The 23057-nt window shown below is 42.5% G+C and overlaps 1 protein-coding gene across 3 annotated transcripts; it reads left to right on the top strand.

The window, feature by feature from the left end:
• The first annotated feature begins 234 nt into the window (after nt 1-234).
• blnk (B cell linker) lies at nt 235-21347 on the top strand. 3 transcript variants are annotated; one of them, XM_038960381.1, is made up of 22 exons: nt 235-495; nt 3103-3168; nt 6479-6525; nt 6716-6756; nt 6925-7042; nt 7277-7389; nt 7541-7610; nt 11141-11224; nt 13354-13379; nt 13483-13508; nt 14062-14115; nt 14269-14299; nt 14450-14498; nt 15030-15093; nt 15219-15246; nt 15345-15375; nt 15569-15644; nt 15871-15902; nt 16832-16887; nt 17076-17159; nt 20485-20640; nt 20748-21347. In XM_038960381.1, the coding sequence occupies exons 1-22, from the start codon at nt 479-481 to the stop codon at nt 20862-20864; spliced, it is 1386 nt and encodes a 461-aa protein (XP_038816309.1). In that variant the 5' UTR covers nt 235-478; the 3' UTR covers nt 20865-21347. The 3 variants fall into 3 exon arrangements, with proteins under 3 accessions (XP_038816309.1, XP_038816310.1, XP_038816308.1); XM_038960380.1 differs by lacking the exon at nt 235-495 and adding an exon at nt 2039-2220; XM_038960382.1 differs by lacking the exons at nt 235-495; nt 14062-14115 and adding an exon at nt 2038-2220.
• Nucleotides 21348-23057: the final 1710 nt, after the last annotated feature.

Here is a 23057-nt window from a genome sequence, read left to right as displayed (position 1 = left end):
AGAGAGCACTGCAAAGCAGGTGTGTGTGTGGGTGTGTGTGTGCGTGCGTGCGTGTGTGTGTGTGCATGTGCGAGTGCATGTGTAGGTGTGTAGGTGCGCCCTCTGAGGGGAAAATGTTCCGTCTATTTTAGTAGGCTGATAGATTTATTGTGAACTCTTTCCTTATGAGTTCCCGTTTTCATGTAGTTAATCATAAACTTTTGCAAATAGGAAGTTGCATAAGCAATTCCAGAATTGAGCCTCACACGTGCTCATGATTTCCTTGCCTTGTTTCAGTGTTTCTGTTGTTTGGTTTGTTTGATATCTGAAGAAGAAACATATGGATTATTAGGGAGCCAGAGCTTTAGAGGGAAATGTAAAATGGGCTCCCCTTCTGATCAGGTCTGCTAGTGTTAAAATACTGTAGTTACTATTGTCAATACACTTTCTGGCAAACTAACCACAGCTCCAGATATAGCTACTCTACTGAATAAGCGACATGAGTCAACTGACAAGGTATGTGAACCATAAACAGAACCGGTACTTGCTTAGGAGTAGCAATAGTGTACTATAGCCTATGTCTAATTTCTGCTCATATGGGTAGGCTTGAGGCTAGTGGGTAGAAGTTCAAAGAGTTCCCAGACAGGTTCAATGTTCATGTTATCACATTTGTGTTGCCTTGCAAGTTGACAGAACACATTACCCCACAAATAGAAACAAGAACAGTCTAACAATTCAAACCCCTGAAAATAGGAACATGACGTATTTGACTTTGATCATTGATACAGTAGCCTACAGTGCACTGTAGGCTTTCAAGTGATATCCTCTGGGTCCATATTGTGCATTTTGTTGTATGTCTGTTGGCCAAAATAAATTCAATTCAATTCAATTCAACCCATGTAATTTGCAAGTTCAATCGCACATATGTTCCACTGCAAATTAAGCCTAATAACAATGCTTGATCCCAGACTAGAACCCTTATTGAAAATATTCCCTAATACCCAACAGACTGAGCCTGTACATTGCACAGTGAAAGCATCAGGCAATCTGTTCAACTTTTGAACAGTGGCTTTGGAGAATGTTTACTCAGTGTTTTAGCAACCATTGGGTGTTTCCATCTATTGAGCAATTGCAGTTGGTTCACCACAGTTCCTTAGATAATTCAAAAGACTCATGTCAGTGAAGGCTACCCTCTCTGTTTACTGTGCCGGCTGATCAGAGGCTGTTCACAGCAGGGGGCGATATTTCCCTTTATAAACTGCCAAGTTATGTGGTGGGAATGTTATTGTGTCAGTCCCAATGACACAGAAAACAGAATTGTCATCATATTCACTCCCTCCTATTGATAACTCTGTGGGCCCTTGTGGTACTTTTTCACGCAAGCCCCCCTTCCAGCATTGGGGAGCTCCTGCAATTCTATACATTTTGCCATTTTTTTATTTTTTTATTTATTTCACTTTTATTTGTCATGTCTAATGTTTCTTCATGTAATATTTGAGTGACTCAGACATGACAACAAAATATATGGGCTAAAAAACCTAGCTAATAAAAATGTTAGCTGACATGGGCTAGTTGACCTGGACCTTTCCGACAAGTTATAAATAGCTCTCTAAGGAATTCAATGACTGACATGACAAGAGGAAAACGGATGATGCACCACCTACCCAATTTCGAAATCGCACCCCGTGCATTCTACTATTACAACTTTCAAGAGTAAGTTGAAAGCCAGCCCTTACAAGTTACAAACTCCCTCCCACACCAGCCTCTAAATCAGACCAATTCAGCCCGCGGTGGTTTGATTACATTTTAGGGGGGCAATCCAAATCTCACTTAGGACCCCCAAAAGGTTAGGGCCGGCCCTGGGTTATGCGAAACTCATTTGGAAGCATTACGGGAAATAGCGTTCTGTTCAAATTGATCATCAAGGAGAAAGACATTTCAAGGAGAGTTTCACCCACAACAAAATACTTCAAAATAGTGTGTTCAAACTTGTGGAATGGAAAGGAGAAGTGATTGTTCTTGTTCTTGTTGTTTTTTCACCTCCGCTATGATCACTGATTGCTGCATGACTTGTTCAGTAGAGTAATTTTAGGCAGGCAGCCAATGCCAGTGAATTCATTCACAACGCAAACATTGAGCTGGATAGTAGCTAGACGCAGAAGGTGGCCTCTCTGGTCAATTGCCTCATTAATATATGGATACATTTAACAAGTTCAGAGCTCCTGCAACTGTAAAACTTCGGTAAGAGATACCCATATTTCTATGTTGGGCAATGTATTTGTAAAACTGGGAAAGATGTTTAATGGTTTAACCTTTGTGATCAGAACAACCTAAATTCTGACTATGTTTCAATGGTTATGATGACGTAGTGGCAACTGGCAAGTAAAGAAATGCCTACAGTAAATATATAGTATAATTATATGCACAAAGTGCCAACCATTTATAATACTGTACATATGTTCAATTGTTTTCTGCCATGCCCACAAGAATAGATTTACCCAACAATAGCTTATTGTAGGCGACAATTATTTTTTTTTATCAAATGTTGCATCTAGATGAAGTTAAACAGTAAAAATGGGTTTATTGTATAGTATTTTCTTTATGAAGGAGCTGGGTGGCTGTTACATACATTTTTAAAAGGTGCTAGTGATGCAACATTTGAAAGGGAGAGGGAATGTGGTAAGAGAAGGCTGACTAATGTGGATGTTACTGGTAATTACACGTCTCACACCTGTCTCCCTCATGCTCTCAATCTGTAATTGCATGTAGGCTACAGTGAGTAAGTAAGTTCCAGTGTGTATGGGTGTGTACTTGACTCAGAACTACAGTTAACCTTCACCTCCAAGTGCTAGCCAACATGGAAAGTTGACCCTGAAAAGTTTTATTCCATGCTGAAGTTTACATATTTTCAGTGTTCCGCAGCCTGCAATAAACTCGGCCAGGGCCATATATTTAGGCTACGCCATATTCTAGTATTAACATACATTAACATTTGTCAAGCACCTGTTATTACTTCCAAATTGTATTAATAGTTATGTCCTGTATTACGTTCATGAACATTACATGGTTTTTGTTGAATATATTAGGATAACTTTAATGAGACGCTTTAAACGTGTCTTCCAGCCAGCTTCAGAAGATGGTCCAGGATATCAAGAAGAATGATGGCAGTATCCTGAACAGGCTAAGAAGGTCAGTCTATTCAAATAAATGTTTGACATTTAAGACAAGGGGTGGCGGTGTGTGTATATTTTGTAAATAACAGCTGGTGCACAAAATCTAATAGTAAGGACGTCTCGAGGTTTTGCTCACCTGAGGTAGAGTATCTCATGATAAGCTGTAGACCACACTATTTACCAGTTTACCAATATATTCTTCGTAGCTGTCTATTTACCACCACAAACCGATGCCGGCACTAAGACCGCACTCAATGAGCTGTATATGGCCATAAGCAAACAGGAAAACGCTCATCCAGAGGCGGCGCTCCTAGTGGCCGGGACTTTAATGCAGGGAAACTGTTTTACCTAATTTCTATTAGCATGTGAAATGTGCAACCAGAGGAAAAAAAACACTAGACCACTTTTACTCCACACACAGAGACGTGTACAAAGCTCTGCCTCGCCCTCCATTTGGCAAATCTGACCATAATTCTATCCTCCTTATTCCTGCTTACAACCTAAAACTTACGCAGGAAGCACCAGTGACTCGGTCAATAAAGAAGTGGTCAGATGACGCAGATGCTAAGCTACAGGACAGTTTTGCTAGCACAGACTGGAATATGTTCTGGGATTCTTCCGATGACATTGAGGAGTACACCACATCAGTCACTGGCTTCGTCAATAAGTGCATTGATGACGTCGTCCCCACAGTCACTGTACATACCCCAACCAGAAGCCATGGATTACAGGCAACATCCGCACTGAGCTAAAGGGTAGAGCTGCTGCTTTCAAGGAGCGGAGCTCATAAAAAATCCTGCTATGTCCTCTTACGAACAATCAAAAAGGCAATTCGTCAATACAGGACTAAGATTGAATCGTACTACACCGGCTCCGACGCTCGTCAGATGTGGCAGGGCTTGCAAACTATTACAGACTACAAAGGGAAGCACAGCCATGACACAGTGACAGCCATGACACACTGCCCATTGACACGAGTCTACTAGACAAGCTAAATTACTTCTATGCTCGCTTCGAGGCAAGCAACACTGAAGCATGCATGAGCGCATCAGCTGTTCTGGACGACTGTGTGATGACGCTCTCTGTAGCCGATGTGAGTAAGACCTTTAAACAGGTCAACATTCACAAAGCCGCAGGGCCAGACGAATTACCAGGACGTGTACTCCGAGCATGCGCTGACCAACTAGCAAGTGTCATCACTGACATTTTCAACCTGTCTGTAATACCAACATGTTTCAAGCAGACCACCATAGTCCCTGTGCCCAAGGATACTAAGGTAACTTTCCTAAATGACTACCGACCCGTAGCACTCATGTCTGTTGCCATGAAGTGCTTTGAAAGGCTGGTCATGACTCACATCAACACCATTATCCCAGAAACCCTAGACCCACTCCAATTGGCATAGCGCCCAACAGATCCACAGATGATGCAATCTCTATTGCATTCCACTGCCCTTTCCCACCTGGACAAAGGGAACACTTATGTGAGAATGCTATTCATTGACTACAGCTCAGCATTCAACACCATTGTGCCCTTGAAAGCTCATTACTAAGCTAAGGACCCTGGGACTAAACACCTCCCTCTGCAACTGGATCCTGGACTTCCTGACGTGCCAGACCCCAGGTGGTAAGGGTGGGTAACATGTCCGGCACGCTGATCCTCAACACGGGGGCCCCTCAGGGGTGCGTGCTCAGTCCCCTCCTGTACTCCCTGTTCACTCATGACTGCATGGCCAGGCACAACTCCAACACCATCATTAAGTTTGCCAACGACACAACCGACAACGATGAGACAGCCAATAGGGAGGAGGTCAGAGACCTGGCCGTGTGGGGCCAGGATAACAACCTCTCCCTCAACGTGATCAAGACAAAGGAGATGATTGTGGACTACAGGAAAAGAAGGACCAAGCATGCCCCCATTCTCATCGACAGGGCTGTAGTGGAGCACGTTGAGAGCTTCACGTTCCTTGGTGTCCATTTCACCAACAAACTATCATGGTCCAAACACACCAAGACGGTCGTGAAGAGGGTACGACAAAGCCTATTCCCCCTCGGGAGACTGAAAAGATTTGGCATGGGTCCTCAGATCCTCAAAAGGTTATACAGCTGCACCATCATTAGCATCCTGACTAGTTGCATTACTGTCTGGTATGGCAACTGCTCGGCCTCCGACCGCAAGGCACTACAGAGGATAGTGCGTTACCCAATACATCACTGGGGCCAAGCTTCCTGCCATCCAGGACCTCTATACCAGGCGATGTCAGAGGAAGGCCCTAAAAATTGTCAAAGACTCCAGCCACCCTAGTCATAGACTGTTCTCTCTGCTACCGCACAGCAAGATGTACCGGAGCGTCAAATCTAGCAAATCTAGCTAATCAAATGGCTACCCAGACTATTTGCATTTGCATTATATGCTGCTGCTACTCTGTTTATTATCTATGCGTAGTCACTTTAACTCTACATACATATTACATATTACCTCAATTACCTCGACTAACCTGTGTCCCCGCACATTGACTCTGTACCAGTACCCCCTGTATATAGCCTCGTTACTGTTTATTTTACTGCAGTCTTTAATTTATTTGAATTTTATTTTACTTACTTTTTTCACTTATTTTTCTTTAAACTGCATTGGTGGTAAAGGGCTTGTGAGTAAGCATTTCACTGTAAGGTCTACACCTGTTACATTCGGTGCATGTGACGAATACAATTTGATCTGACTTTGAATTTGGTATTGATATCTCAAAAAACAAGGGAACAACTATTAACAACTCATATTTAACACCAATGCACGAAATCATCTTCTTCTCGTGAACCAGAGTCAATCCAGATGTTGTACTTATGACTCGTGATTGCACATAAGGGTAGATGGTTCCTACATGATTGAGTTCGAACTGATCTTGTGTCAGTTTCTGTCATCCTGTGAACCTTGTTCATTGCTGCTCGCAGTTATATTTTCTTCAATGTTTTTTTTTGTGGTGAAAGTTGGTTATTCCTCTTTCTTCAACTATTAGAAAAACATAAGTAGTCCTTCAAGCTGAAAATAGACAAGCAGAAGGACAGATGGCTCTTCTCTCACTTTCCTTTCTTGAAAGGGGACCATCCACTGGGACAACACATTTAGTGTGATAGATGATGAAAAAAAAAGTACATAGGTTTCAGAATGAGCAGGTTGTGCGATACTACACATAACTGAGTGGGGTACCTTTGACGTGTACAATCCCTCTTCGGGCCCAAAGTGTAAGGTCTAAAAGAAGTTACACTCTTGGTCAAGTCCATTCTTGTTTCTAACACTTTTGACTCCTAACTGGTCTTTCTGTACTGCAGATTTAAAAACAAATCAGCTCCAAAAGTACCAGTAAGAGACTATCAAGGTAAGACCTTTCTTCTAGTCTCACAATGTGGCCCTTGAAGAACTGTATATAATAGTGAGATTGGCCAGCAGTATTTCCGGGCAATATATTCAGTATATGATTCGGAAGCCATCATGCATGTCTTCCCAATATTGTAATTTACAATGACTTTGCATCATGCGGGGCCCTTATTTGATACTTCTCTATGCAGGTGATGACTTGGATGTTGAACAGTGGTCTGAAAATGAGTTTGTGAGTTCAATCCACATGCTTTGCTGATTCCTAAACACTACAATATTATAATGTTTCTCAAAGAATCTTGCAACCGACATTGTTTTCCAGTCATTTGACTTCTGTCAGAAGCTTTCCATCACACCAAGCTGTTGGGCTGAGCGTCTTAACAATATCATGATGTTGCAGGATAGTGACACTTATGAGGAACCTCAAGGGGAGCAGGATGATAGCTATGAGCCTCCTCCCAGTCAGAGCGTCTTCACCCCCACCTCATCTGCCTGCTTCTCCAGGGGGGACTATGTAGGTGAGGACTCTTCCACTCTGCCACACACATGCGTGCGCATCCATGCGGGCGTGCACGCACACACATCCTCACTCACACTTGGCTTGTTGAGACACCACTCATAGATCGTTGTGTTGATGAAAGCGACTAGTCAGTGGACTGTGACAGACACAGAGTGCCACAAAGACAGTGTGTTGTTGCGTTATGCAAATACTGACGTCCTGTTTGTGATTTTGATTCTTTTTTTTTTTTCAGACAGCTGCCGTGACAGGCCAAACCACCCACCCAGGAAGCCCATCTGCCTACCAAAACCCACCAGACCATCACCATCACTTCCCCCCAAACCCAACCAGCAGGACGACAATGAAGTACTGTGTAGTTGTTAGGCAAAATAATAATTATTCTTGTTGGTTTCTGTTGTCATGACAAAAAGTTATCTGTCATACATTTATGACAGCATATTGACAGATTCTTTGCCTCATATTTTTCTTGACACATTGTATGATCTGCTCTCTTTAGGAAGACTACGTCATCCCAAAAAGTGATGATGAAGACAACTATGTAGACCCCACAGAGGAACCTCCTGCTAGTAAGTTATTCCAATAAACAAATCCCTTTAGTTCCACCTCCCACACATGCGGTCACCTCATCTGGTTTAAATTATGTTTCTAGAGACAATATCTCTCTCATCGTCACTCAATGCATAGGTTTACCTTCACTGTATTCACATCCTACCATACCTTTGTCTGTACATTATGCTTTGAATCTATTCTACCGTGCCCAGAAACCTGCTCCTTTTACTCTCTATTCCGAACGTACTAGACGACCAGTTCTTATAGCCTTTAGCCGTACCCTTACCCTACTCCTCCTCTGTTCCTCTGGTGATGTAGAGGTTAATCCAGGCCCTGCAGTGCCTAGCTCCACTCCCATTACCCAGGCGCTCTCATTTGTTGACTTCTGTAACCGTAAAAGCCTTGGTTTCATGCATGTTTACATTAGAAGCCTCCTCCCTAAGTTTGTTTTATTCACTGCTTTAGCACACTCTGTCAACCCGGATGTCCTAGCCGTGTCTGAATCCTGGCTTAGGAAGACCATCAAAAAGCCAGAAATTTCCATTCCTAACTATAACATTTTCCGACAAGATAGAACTGCCAAAGGGGGCGGAGTTGCAATCTACTGCAGAGTTCTGTTTTACTATCCAGGTCTGTGCCCAAACAATTTGAGCTTTCCAGAAACAAGTCTCTCACCGTTGCCACTTGCTATAGACCACCTTCAGCCCCCTGGACACCATATGTGAATTGATTGCCCCCCATCTATCTTCAGAGCTCGTGCTGTTAGGTGACCTAAACTGGGATATGCTTAACACCCCGGCCATCCTACAATCTAAGCTTGATGCCCTCAATCTCACACAAATTATCAATGCACCTACCAGGTACAACCCCAAATACGTAAACACGGGCACCCTCATAGATATCATCCTATCCAACCTGCCCTCCAAATACACCTCTGCTGTCTTCAACCAGGATCTCAGCGATCACTGCCTCATTGCCTGCGCCCGTAATGGGTCTGCGGTCAAACGACCACCCCTCATCACTGTCAAACGCACCTAAAACACTTCAACGAGCAGGCCTTTCTAATCGACCTGGCCCGGGTATCCTGGAAGGATATTGACCTCATTCCGTCAGTAGAGGATGCCTGGTTATTCTTTAAAAGTGCTTTCCTCACCATCTTAAATAGGCATGCCCCATTCAAAAAATGTAGAACCAGGAACATCTATAGCCCTTGGTTCACTCACAACCTGACTGCCCTTGACCAGCACAAACACATCCTGTGGCGTACTGCATTACCATCAAATAGCCCCCGCGGTATGCAACTTTTCAGGGAAGTTAGGAACAAATATACACAGGCAGTTAGGAAAGCAAAGGCTAGATTTTTCAAACAGAAATTTGCATCCTGTAGCACAAACTCCAAAAAGTTCTGGGACACTGTAAACTCCATGGAGAATAAGAGCAACTCCTCCCAGCTGCCCACTGCACTGAGGCTAGGAAACACTGTCACCACCGATAAATCCACGATAATTGAGAATTTCAATAAGCATTTTTCTACAGCTGGCCATGCTTTCCACCTGGCTACCCCTACCCCGGTCAACAGCCCTGCAACCCCACAGCAACTTGCCCAAGCCTCCCCCATGTCTCCTTCACCCAAATCCAGATAGCTGATGTTCTGAAAGAGCTGCAAAATCTGGACCCCTACAAATCAGCAGGGCTAGACAATCTGGACCCTCTCTTTCTAAAATTATCCGCTGAAATTGTTGCAACCCCTATTACTAGCTTGTTCAACCTCTCTTTCGTATCGTCTGAGATCCCCAAAGATTGGAAAGCTGCCGCGGTCATCCCCCTCTTCAAAGGGGGAGACACTCTAGACCCAAACTGCTACAGACCTATATCTATCCTACCCTGCCTTTCTAAGGCGTTCGAAAGCCATGTTAACAAACAGATCACCGACCATTTCGAATCCCACCGTACCTTCTCCGCTATGCAATCTGGTTTCCGAGCTGGTCATGGGTGCAGCTCAGCCACGCTCAAGGTCCTAAACGATATCATAACCGCCATCGATAAGAGACAATACTGTGCAGCTGTATTCCTCGACCTGGCCAAGGATTTCGACTCTGTCAATCACCACATTCTTATCGGCAGACTCAATAGCCTTGGTTTCTCAAATGACTGCCTCGCCTGATTCACCAACTACTTCTCAGATAGACTTCAGTGTGTCAAATCGGAGGGTCTGTTGTCCGGACCTCTGGAAGTCTCTATGGGGGTGCCACAGGGTTCAATTCTCGGGCCGACTCTCTTCTCTGTATACATCAATGATGTCGCTCTTGCTGCTAGTGATTCTCTGATCCACCTCTAGACGGTTCTGACCTAGAATATGTGGACAACTACAAATACCTAGGTGTCTGGTTAGACCATAAACTCTCCTTCCAGACTCACATTAAGCATCTCCAATCCAAAATTAAATCTAGAATCGGCTTCCTATTTTGCAACAAAGCATCCTTCACTCATGCTGCCAAACATACCGTCGTATAAATGACTATCCTACCGATCCTTAACTTTGGCAATGTCATTTACAAAATAGCCTCCAACACTACTCAGCAAATTGGATGCAGTCTATCACAGTGCCATCGGTTTTGTCACCAAAGCCCCATATACTACCCACCACTGCGACCTGTATGCTCTCGTTGGCTGACCCTAGCTTCATATTCACCGCCAAACCCACTGGCTCCAGGTCATCTATAAGTCTTTGCTAGGTAATGCCCCGCCTTATCTCAGCTCACTGGTCACCATAGCAGCACCCACCCGTAGCACGCGCTCCAGCAGGTATATTTCACTGGTCACCCCCAAAGCCAATTCCTCCTTTGGCCGCCTTTCCTTCCAGTTCTCTGCTGCCAATGACTGGAACGAACTGCAAAAATCACTGAAGCTGGACACTCATATCTCCCTCATTAACTTTAAGCACCAGCTGTCAGAGCAGCTCACAGATCACTGCACCTGTACATAGCCCATCTGTAAATAGCCCATCCAACTACCTCATCCCCATACTGTTTTTAATTTGATCTATTTTTCCCCTTTGCACCCCAGTATCTCTACTTGCACATTCATCTTCTGCACATCTATCACTCCAGTGTTTAATTGCCATATTGTAATTATTTCACCACTATGGCCTATTTATTGCCTTACCTCCCTTATCCTACCTCATTTGCACACACTGTATATATACTTTTTCTATTGTATTATTGACTGTATGTTTGTTTATTCCATGTGTAACTCTGTGTTGTTGTTTGTGACACACTGCTTTGCTTTATCTTGGCCAGGTCGCAGTTGTAAATGAGAACTTGTTCTCAACTAGCCTACCTGGTTAAATAAAGGTGAAATAAAAAAAATTAAAATGTAAAACATTGGAAATAAGACCAAGTGCACTATGTGCGTCAATTATATTGTCTTCAACATACAGGTGTCATGAAACCCACTGCACATGTTCATCTGTTGCCAATCACTGTCAGACAAACCTTACCAAGACACCCCAATGTCAACATACAATATAAATGTAAACTTCCTTCAGACCGTCCAATGCACGGAAGAGGCAAACCAGTAAAGAGCAGTCCTTCAATGTCTAAGACAGTGCCAGAGCGCTCAAATAGCCCAGGTATGTAACTGCATCTCAGCAGGAGCACTGAACATACAGTTGCAAGAAAACGTATGTGACCCTTTGGAATTACCTGGATTTCTGATCTTCATCTAAGTACTTATACTCATACTCTTCATACTTATTGAAAACACTGTTGTAACCATTCACAGTGCAGGGTGGGAAAAGTATGTGAACCCTTGGATTTAATAACTGGCTGACCTTCCTGGAGGAAACATTGCAGTAATAACCTCAACCAAACATTTTCTGTAGTTGTGGATCAGACCTGCACACTGGTCAGGAGGAATTTTGGACCATTCCTCTTTAAAAAACTGTATCAGTTCAGCAATATTCTTGGGATGTCTGGTGTGAACCGCTCTTTTGAGGTCATGCCACAGAATCTCAATCGGGGTGAGGTCAGGACTGGGCCACTCCAGAAGGCGTATTTTCTTCTGTTGTAGCCATTCTGTTGTTGATCTACTTCTGTGTTTTTTGTTGTTGTCCTGTTGCATCACCCAACTTCTGTTGAGCTTCAATTGGCTGACAGATAGCCTTGCAAAATGTCTAGATAACGCCTCCTGAGTGGCGCAGTGGTCTAAGGCACTGCATCGCAGTGCAAGCTGTGCCACTAGAGATTCTGGGTTCGTGTCCAGGCTCTGTCGCAGTCGGCCGCGACCGGGAGACCCATGGGGCAGCACACAACAACATCCGGGTTAGGGGTGGGTTGGCCGGCAGGTATGTACTTGTCCTATCGTGCACTAGCGACTCCTGTGGCGGGTTGGGTGCAGTGCACACTGACACGATCACCAGGTGTACGGTGTTTCCTCCGACACATTGGTGCGGCTGGCTTCCAGGTTAAGTGGGCATTGTGTCAAGAAGCAGTACGGCTTGGCTGGGTTGTGCACGGCTCTCGACCCTCGCCTCTCCCGAGTCCGTACGGGAGTTGCAGTGATGAGACAAGACTGTAACTACCAATTGGATACCATGAAATTGGGGAGAAAAAGGGGTTTAAAAAAATGATGTCTTGATAAACTTGGGTATTTATTTTTCCATCGACAATAGCAAGCTGTCCCTGAGACAGCAAAGCAGCCCCTAACCATGATGCTCCCTCCACCATACTATACAGTGGGGATGAGGTTTTGATGTTGGTGTGCTGTGCCCTTTTTTCTCCACACATAGTTTCTCCACACATAGTGTTGTGTGTTGCTTCCTTCCAAACAACTCAACTTTAGTTTAATCTATCCAGAGAATATTTTGCCAGTAGCGCTGTGGAACATCCAGGTGCTCTTTTGCGAACTTCAGACGTGCAGCAATGTTTTTTTTAACACCATTCTTGTTTAGTGTTTTACATATCGTAGACTTTTCAACAGAGATGTTAGCATGTCCCAGAGATTTCTGAAAGTCTTTCACTGACATTCTAGGATTCTTCTTAACCTCATTGAGCATTCTGCACTGTGTTCTTGTAATCATCTTTGCAGGACGGCCACTCCTAGAGAGAGTAGCAACAGTGCTGAACTTTCTCCATTTATAGACAATATGTCTTACCGTGGACTGATGAACATCAAGGCTTTTAGAAATACTTTTGTAACTATTTCCTGCATTATGCAAGTCAACAATTCTTAATCTTAGATCTTTTGAGATCTCTTTTCTTCGAGGCATGGTTCACATCAGGCAATGCTTCTTGTGAATAGCAAACTAACATTTTGTGAGTGTTGTTTATAGGGCAGGGCAGCTCTAACCAACATCTCCAATCTCATCTCATTGATTGGACTCAAGGTTAGCTGACTCCTGACTCCAATTAGCTTTTGGAGAAGTCATTAGCCAAGGGGTTCACATACTTTTTCCAACCTACACTGTGAAAGTTGAAATTATGTATTCAATATAGACAAGAAAAATACAATAGTTTGTGTGTTATTAGTTTATGCACACTGTGTTTGTCTATTGTGGTGACTTAGACGAAGATCAGATAAAATTCTATGTCAAACAGAAATCCGGGTAATTCCAAAGGGTTCACATACTTTTTCTTGTCACTGTATGTCATTGTTTTGGGGGGGTTAATAAATGTATTGTGCTTAATGTGAACGACTGGGTTAGAACCCGGCTCTCCTGTATTCCTAACTTTGAGGCTTAGTCTTTTTTCTTTTTTTTAGATGTGTATGAAGTTCCTGACATTGAGGTGGGTTTGATAACTAATACGTTGCAATTAATAGTATAGTTAATGACTATGCAATGACTGTAGGATTATGCTTGATGTGTCCTATTTTCTCTTTTATCTTAAGGAAAACTCTCCTCCCCCAGTGAGCAGGTCAGTTCTGGTTCAGGGATCATAGCACTTTTCAGACAGGGTCAAATGCGATCAACATTTCCTCTAAGGGAAATATCTAAAGATACACTGAGTATACCAAACATTAGGAACACCTTCCTAATATTGAGTTGCACTCCCCCTTTTGCCCACATAACAGCCTCAATTTGACGGGGCATGGACTCTACAAGGTGTCCAAAGCGTTCCACAGGAATGCCGGCCCATGTTGACTCCAATGCTCCCCACAGTTGTGTCATGATGGCTGGATGTCCTTTGAGTGGTGGACCATTCTTGATACACAGGGGAATTGTTGAGCGTGACAAACCCAGCAGCATTGCAGTTCTTGACAAACTGGATCTCCTCCCCTTCATCTACACTGACTGAAGTGGATTTAACAAGTGACATCAATAAGGGATCATAGCTTTCAGCTGGATTCACCTGATCCGTCTATGTCATGGCAAGAGCAGTGTTTTGTAAACTCAGTGTATATTAATTGCTTAAAATGATGGATGAGATACCAAAATGACTGTTTTTTCGAACATATTTTTTTCAACAGACCTTCCACACTCAAAGTCCCTCCACAGGGTTTCCCCCCTAGAGCCAGCCCAAGGTGCTAATAACGACTACAACTTATTCAAGAGACCGGGAAAATGATTTTCTGCATGATAACCATTTAAAGATAAACTATTCGCTAAACACAAGGTTGTCTCCTTCAGTTTCATTGTCACACATGAATCATTTATATTTCATCTTCTCTCTGTAGAATGCACCTAAAGACATGTCCACCCATCCCAGTAAGTGCTACTTTACCAAAGAGAATCTAGGCTTTGTACCTGACCCCAAATAGTTTATTTGATGAGATAATAATAGAAAAGTAAAGAAAACCTTGAATCTTATCAACACGGGAATCATATACGTTTATATGTATTGTTGTTATCATCCAGGTCCAGGAGTCCATAGATGATGAATATGAAGTCTGCGATCCAGATCAAAGTATGTATTTCATCCATATTACTACCATCAGCCCAAATGAAAAACCAGAATATGCCACTAACAAGTTCCAAAAGACTACAAGCAACTATTGACAAAGAACACTGTTCCAGATCCTCTAAATATTTGAAGTACTGTATTGGTAGTTACTTCACTTGGCTTATCATGCCATCTAGTGGATTGCCAACGTTTGTATTTAACGCAAAACGGAACCATCTCATTCCCGTTGCCAACACTACTCTGCTATTTCCATGATTATTTATTTATTTATTTATTTATTCATCTTTTATTTAACCTGATAATTTACATTGAGATTGACATGTATTTTTTTTAAAGTGAGCCCTGAAAGCAGCATACATACAGTTACACATACATGAGACATAACACAACATACAGTGCAGAACAATGAATACACGTTAAAACAGTGCAAAGAGCGGAAAATATCTTAAAAGAGCATAAGAGAACTCCCCAGTGTAAGATACTATGAGTGCTGTGTATGTGTGCACATTTTGTATGTCATCTCTGTTCTTCTAGGTGGCAGTACAAAGTCTGCTGAGAAGGCCCTGCCTGTGCGTCCCAAACCATTGCCCAGAGAGATGTACGTGTCGTGTAAAATCATATATAACTTATTTTCTGTTAATTGCTGGCCGCTCGTTCAATTAGGAGTGGCAGAAAGGTTTGGTTCCAGGTATAACTTAACTCACATAAACCTCTCTATTTTAGGAAGCCATTGAAGCCACCTTTAATGCCGGTAGGACACCTGTAAAATATTCTTTGGGGGAAAAAAACAAGTGGAATTCAAAATGTTATGGGCAATTATGGAGAATGATCATGTTTGTATTTTTTCAGAGGCAAGATATTGCATCCAGGGAAAATGAAGGTAACTACTACTGAAATATTAGAGTGCTCAATTGGATCAAAGCTTCATTTGTTTTCATTGGATGTTCAAAGATGTAATGCATTTACCAAAATCCATTACAAGTTGTAAAGTTGTAAATCTTTTATGCAGTCTTCCACTTACATAATAGTAGGCTACTGTAACACACACTCTTGCTATGTCTGCTTTTCGACAGGCCCAGCACTGGCCATGAGGCACAGTACCCAGAAACCCACGACCACACCCCAGCCCTCTGAATACAAACGTACCAAGTAAGAAACATCATGACCTCATAAGAAGTCACTATTTTGCACGCACATATCTCTTTTCCAGCCTGGTCCCAGATCTGTTTGCAAGACAGCACAAACAGACCAGGGACAAGGCCAATATCAATTATCTTGGAATGAAGGAATGCTGTTTGTAACCACAGCACTGTATGTTTACTCAAACCGCAGTGTCCTGGCAAATTACAGTATATTCTTGTTTTCTCTACTGCAGGATTCCTCTGCCACAGCTGTTTACCTCTCAAAGTAAGTACAGGTCTGAGAGACTTGTGTCCATATCCGCGGGAAGTAGGGGTGCTAAGGTGCTGCAGCACCAGAACAGAGCAGCACGTTTTGCTCTTCATTGTAATCAGAGGGCTGATATAAATACTATGCATGCCAGTCTCTCTTGGCTAAGAGTTGAGGAGAGACTGACTGCCTCACTTCTTCTTTTATTTAAGAAACATTAATGTGTTGAAAATCCCAAATTGTTTGCACAGTCAACTTACACACAGCTCTGACACACACACTTATCCCACCAGACATGCCATGTCTTTTCACAGTCCCCAAATCCAGAACAAATTCAAGAAAGTGTACAGTATTATATAGAGACCTAATTGCAGAGAACTTCCTTCCATCTCATATTGCTCAAATAAACAGCAAACCTGGTTTCAAAAAACACCTCGCGGCTATTTAACCTAGATAGTTTGTGTGTATGCATTGATATGTAGGCTACGTGTGCCTTTTCAAAAAATGTATGTAATTCTGTCTTTGAGCTGTTCTTGTCTATTGATGTTCTGTATTATGTCATTCTGTATTATGTTTCATGTTTGTGTGGACCCCAGGAAGACTAGCTGCTGCTTTTGCAACAGATAATGGGGATCCTAATAAAATACCAAACACCAAAGATGACCATAACTTTGACACTGAAAGTGAAACAACCAGTGGAGGCTACTAGGAGGAGGAAGGCTGGAATGCAGTTAATGGAATGGTATCAAACATATGGTTTCCATGTGGTTGATACCGTTCCATTGACTCCATTCCAGCCGTTACTATGAGCCGTCTTCCTCTAAGCAGCCTCCACTGGAAACAACATAGCAAACAATGTATTATGTAAATGGTTCTGCTGTGTCGATACAACATTCAATTATTATTTCACTTTTGAATTTTTCCCTTCACTGTTCTCTAATTCTCAGAACCTGACAGAGGAACTGTACCCACAGCTGAAAACAAGTTAACGGATGCTGAAGAGGTGATAAAGACCTGACCTGAATTTCACCATTTTATATACTATATAACATAGCTCAGAATACTGGTACACGATGCATGGATGAATACACTATTACGTTTGTGGAGACTGTAAAGGCTGTATTTTAATAGCCACATGGACTTGACTTTAAACCCACTTTCTTGTTGCTGCATTTTTGTTGTTGTTGTTAGGGGGCAGATGTCTTGAAGAAACCTTGGTATGCCAGCACCTGTGACCGTAAGACAGCTGAGGATACTTTGGTTCGCTCAAATAAGGCGAGTCACACTCACATGATTACGGACAAATTAACATACTCTTATTATTACATAGTCTTAAGACAGTGGTTCCCAAAATGTGGGACGGGTCGGCAGGGGTGGCGCAGGGCCCCACCCCCTTTTTGGAACTCGGTCCGGCTTTCAACTTACTCTTGAAAGTTGTAATAGTAGAATGCACAAGATGCACATTCGAAACTGGATAGTTTTCCTCTTGACATGTCAGTCAAAGCATGTTTATAACTTGTCAGAAATGTCCAGATCAATGAGCCCATGTCACCTAACGTTTTTAGCTATGTTTTTTAGCCTTTAGATTTTGTGTGTTTGAGTTACTCAAATATCAAAATAAAATATAACGTTATTGCTCGCGTACACATATTTAGCAGATGTTATTGCGGGTGTAGCAAAACACTTGTGTTCCCAGCTCCAACAGTGCAGTAATATATCTAACAATACACACAAATCTAAAAAGTAAAATAACGGAATTAAGAAATATAGAAATAGTAAGACGAGGAATGTAAGAGTCCAGAGTATATATGTGCATTCGGAAAGTATTCAGACCCCTTGACTTACGTTACATCCTTATTCTAAAATGGATTAAAAAAATTAAACATCCTCATTAATTTACACACAATACCCCATAATGACAAATCAAAAATACGTTTTTAAGAATTTTTGCAAATTTTTGAAAAATAAAACACTGAAATATCACATTTACATAAGTATTCAGATCCTTTACTCAGTACTTTGTTGAAGCACCTTTGGCAGTGATTACAGCCTTGAGTCTTCTTGCGTATGACGCTACAAGTTTGGCACACCTGCATTTGGGCAGTTTCCCCACAGCATGATGCTGCCACCACCATTCCTCACCGTAGGGATGGTGCTAGGTTTCCTCCAGACGTGACGCTTGGCATTCAGGCCAAAGAGTTCAATCTTGGTTTCATCAGACCAGAAAATCTTGTTTCTCATGGTCTGAGAGTCCTTTAAGTGCGTTTTGGCAAATTCCAAGCGGGCTGTCATGTGCCTTTTACTGAAGAGTGGCTTCTGTCTGGCCACTCTACCATAACGTAACATAAAGTGGAAAAAGTCAAGGTGTCTGAATGCACTGAATGCACTGCATATATACATTATACAGTTGAAGTGGAAAGTTTACATTAATGCATTTAATGCATTAAAACTCTCAAAACATTAAATACATGACACAAAATCAACTACCTACAGTTGAAGTCGTGAAGTTTACATACATTTAGGTTGGAGTCATTCAAACTCGTTTTTCAACCACTCCACAAATTTCTTGTTAACAAACTATAGTTTTGGCAAGTCGGTTAGGACATATACTTTGTGCATGACACAAGTAATTTTCCCAAAAATTGTTTACAGACAGAATATTTCACATATAATTCACTGTATCACAATTCCAGTGGGTCAGAAGTTTATATACACTAAGTTGACTGTGCCTTTAAACAGCTTGGAAAATTCCAGAAAATTATGTCATGGCTTTAGAAGCTTCTGATAGCCTAATTGACATAATTTGAGTCAATTGGAGGTGTACCTTTGGATGTATTTCAAGGCCTACCTTCAAACTCAGTGCCTCTTTGCTTGACATCATGGGAAAATCAAAATAAATCAGCCAAGACCTCAGAAAATAAATTGTAGACCTCCACAAGTCTGGTTCATCCTTGGGAGCAATTTCCAAACGCCTGAAGGTACCACGTTCATCTGTACAAACAATAGTACGCAAGTATAAACACCATGGGACCACGCAGCGGTCATACCACTCTGGAAGGGGACGCGTTCTGTCTCCTAGAGATGAACGTACTTTGGTGCGAAAAGTGCAAATCAATCCCAGAACAACAGCAAAGGACCTTGTGAAGATGCTGGAGGAAACAGGTACAAAAGTATCTATATCCACAGTAAAACGAGTCCTATATCGACATAACCTGAAAGGCCTCTCAGCAAGGAAGAAGTAATTACTCCTAATCCGCCATAAAAAAAAGCCAGACTACGGTTTGCAACTGCACATCTTTTCACCAAAGATCGTACTTTTTGGAGAAATGTCCTCTGGTCTGATGAAACAAAAATAGAACTGGTTGGCCATAATGACCATCTTTATGTTTGGAGGAAAAAGGGGGAGGCTTGCAAGCCGAAGAAAACCATCCCAACTGTGAAGGACGGGTGGGAAGGGTACTGGGCGGAGGCCGGCTAGTGGTAACTATTTAACAGTCTGACGGCTTTGAGATAAAAGCTGTTTTTCAGTCTCTCGTCCCAGCTTTGATGCACCTGTACTGACCTCGCCTTCTGGATGGTAGTGGGATGAACAGGCCGTGGGTCGGGTGGCTGAGGTCCTTGATGATCTTCTTGGGCTTCCTTCCTGTGACACCCTGTGACACATTGTCCTGGAGGGCAGACAGTGTGCCCCCGGTGATGCATTGGGCAAACCGCAACACCCTCTGGAGAGCCCTGCGGTTGCGGACGGTGCAGTTGCCGTACCAGGCGTTGATACAGCCCGACAGGATGCTCTCAATGGTGCATCTGTAAAGGTTTGTGAGGGTCTTAGGGGCCAAGCTGAATTTCTCCAGCCTCCTTAGGTTGAAAAGGCACTGTTGTTCCTTCTTCACCACACTGTCTGTGTGGGTGGACCATTTCAGATTGTCAGTGGAAAAAAAGGGTTCCAAAAGGTTTCTTCGGCTGTCCCCATAGGAGAACCCTTTTTGGTTCCAGGTAAAACCCTTTGTGGATAGGGTTCTATATGGAACACAAGACAGTTCTACTTGGAACCAAAAGGGTTCTACCTAGAACAAACAAGGATTCTTCAAAGGGCTCTCCTGTGGGGACAGCTGAAGAACCATTTTAAGATCTAGATAGCACCTTTTTTTCAAAGTGTACACCGAGGAACTTGACGCTTTTCACCTTTTCCACTGCGGCCCCATCGATGTAGATAAATAAACATTGAAAATGGCAAAATGTATGGAATTGCAACAAAATTAGTTTTAAAACTGCTAAATGTTCTCTGCACCCCATGACAAAATGTGTACAATCGCAGGAAATAAGCCTTATCCCAGCAAAATGTTCTCTCCGCCAACAAGAAAGGTGTGAACAGTTTGTGTCATGAACAGTGCTGGTGCCCATAGAAATAGACATGGTACGCATGCACGCGCAGGGTGGGCGCGGAATGTTCCCCAATGCTGGAGGAGGGCCTGAATGAAAACGTTTGGGAACCCCTGTCTTAAAATATACTTGTATTTCTTCATAAACTAAAATGATGGGGATTTGATTAAAAAGAGACCGATGCTCCAGCTGACTGTATTGTGTGTCTTCTCTATGTCAGGATGGGGCATTTCTAATAAGGAAGAGCTCTGGTCAAGACAGACATCAGCCATACACTTTAGTGGTGTATTACAACAGTAGAGTCTACAACATCCCAGTACGCTACATCCAAGCATCGCAGCAGTACACTCTTGGAAGGGAGAAGAAAGGAGAGGAGGTAGACAGCGTCTCATCTTGCTCTATAACAATATTCTGATATGAATGTAATATTGATGGTCTGATTGCTAACCTATAGGCCTAACACCTCTTAATGTATTCCCTCAGCGTTTCACCAGTGTTTCCCACATCATTGAGAACCATCAGAGGAACCCCCTGGTACTGATTGACAGCCAGAGGAACACCAAGGACTTCACCAAACTGTGCTATGCTGTGAAGCCTTAGGCCTCGCTAGACCCTCACTAGTACTATGGACCATCCCAAATCAGTGTGTCTAGTGTTAGACCTGTGTGCAAATCAACAGGCAATTTGATGCTGCACTCAAGTCTGATCTTACAGAGCATCTGTTCAGGGTTTGTGAACAACAGTTAGATTAGTTTAGTCACATTCACTAGCCATGGCTATCCAAGCAAGACCAGCATGACATGTACTTAATGTACTGTGTTAGCTCAGTAAAATTGTTAATGTGTGTGAATATTCAAACTTGTGTTGAACATTTTGCATTCTATGGGGTCTTTTCCAACAAGCATGATCCCTTGGACAGTGCCATTATGTATTCTTAAAGAATAACAGATTATAGAAATGTTATGAATAGAATGTAATGTAGTATATATACACTGAACGAAAATATAAAGGCAACATGCAACAATTTTGAAATGTTACTGAGTTACAGTTCATATAAGGAAATCTGTCAATTGAAATGAATGTATTAGGCCCTAACTTGTGGATTTCACATGACTGGGAATAAAGATATGCATCTGTTGGTCACAGATACCTTAAACGTGTTCCTTGTCCATACCATAACCCCACCGCCACCACGGTGTCACGATCGTCGTTACGTGAAAGAGAGGAGGACCAAGGCGCAGCGTGAAATGAACACATATTTAATTGACGAAGAACACTTACAAACTCAACAAAACGACGAATGTGAAGCTATATAATGACAAGTGCAGACACAGGCAACTTACACATAGACATAGACAATCACCCACAAACTACCTAATGACTATGGCTGTCTAAATATGGCTCCCAATCAGAGACAACAATAGACAGCTGTCTCTAATTGAGAACCTATCTAGGCAACCATAGACATACAAACACCTAGACTGAACACTGCCCCATAAACATACAAAAAACCATAGACAATACAAAACACATACATCCCCCATGTCACACCCTGACCTAACTAAAATAATAAAGAAAACAAAGATAACTAAGGCCAGGGTGTGACACACGGGGCACTCTGTTCCCAACGTTGACATCAGCGAACCTCTCGCACACACACCGCCATACTTGCCGTCTGCCATCTGCCCATTACAGTTGAAACTGGGATTCATCTGTGAAGAACACAGTTTGCCAGTGGCCATCGAAGGTAAGCCTTTGCCCACTGAAGTCGGTTACGACGCCGAACTGCAGTCAGGACAAGACCCTGGTGAGGAGGACGAGCATGCAGATGAGCTTCCCTGAGACGGTTTCTGACAGTTTGTGCAGAAATACTTTGGTTGTGCAAACACAAAGTTTCGTCAGCTGTCCGGGTGGCTGGTTTCAGACGATCCTGCAGGTTAAGAAGCCAAATGTGGAGGTCCCAACGTCTAAAATGACGTTGGAGGCGGTTGATGGTAGAGAAATTAACATTAAATTGTCTGGCAACAGCTTTGGTGGACATTCCTGTGTTGTGTAACAAAACTGCACATTTTAGAGTGGCCTTTTATTGTCCCCAGCACAAGGTGCACCTGTGTAATGATCATTCTGTTTAATCAGCTTCTTGATATGCCACACCTGTCAGGTGGATGGATTATCTTGGCAAAGGAGAAATGCTCAGTAACAGGGATGTATACAAATTTCTGCCCCAAATTTTAAAGAAATAACCTTTTGTGAGTATGGAAAATTTCTGGGATCTTTTATTTCAGCTCATGAAACTTTGGACCAACACTTTACATGTTACATTTTTATTTTTGTTCAGTGTAGTAGTATATATACAGCAAGTATGAATGGTATATGAGGATAGAAAACCTTACTGAAAACAGATCAACTTTGTGATTTACATAAATTCAATGAAAACCTACTTTAACACACGGTTATACACTGACTCTACTAAAAATTAGAAACCCCTGCTTATTCCATGACACAGACTGACCAGGTGTATCCAGGTGAAAGCTATGATCCCTTATTTATGTCACCTGTTAAATCCACGTCAATCAGTGTAGATGAAGGGAAGGAGACAATGAGACATTGATTGTGTATTTGTGCCATTCAGATGGTGAATGGGAAAGACAAAAGATTCAAGTGCCTTTGAACGTGGTAGGGAAGTAGGTGCCAGGCGCACCAGTTTGAATGTGTGAAAAACTGCAACGCTGCTGGGTTTTTCATGTTCAACAGTTTCCCGTGTGTATCAGGAATAGCCCACCACCCAAAGGA

This window comes from Salvelinus namaycush, chromosome 22, assembly GCF_016432855.1.
Source record: "Salvelinus namaycush isolate Seneca chromosome 22, SaNama_1.0, whole genome shotgun sequence".
Lineage (NCBI taxonomy): Eukaryota > Metazoa > Chordata > Actinopteri > Salmoniformes > Salmonidae > Salvelinus > Salvelinus namaycush.
This window is presented reverse-complemented; position numbering and strand designations above follow the sequence as displayed.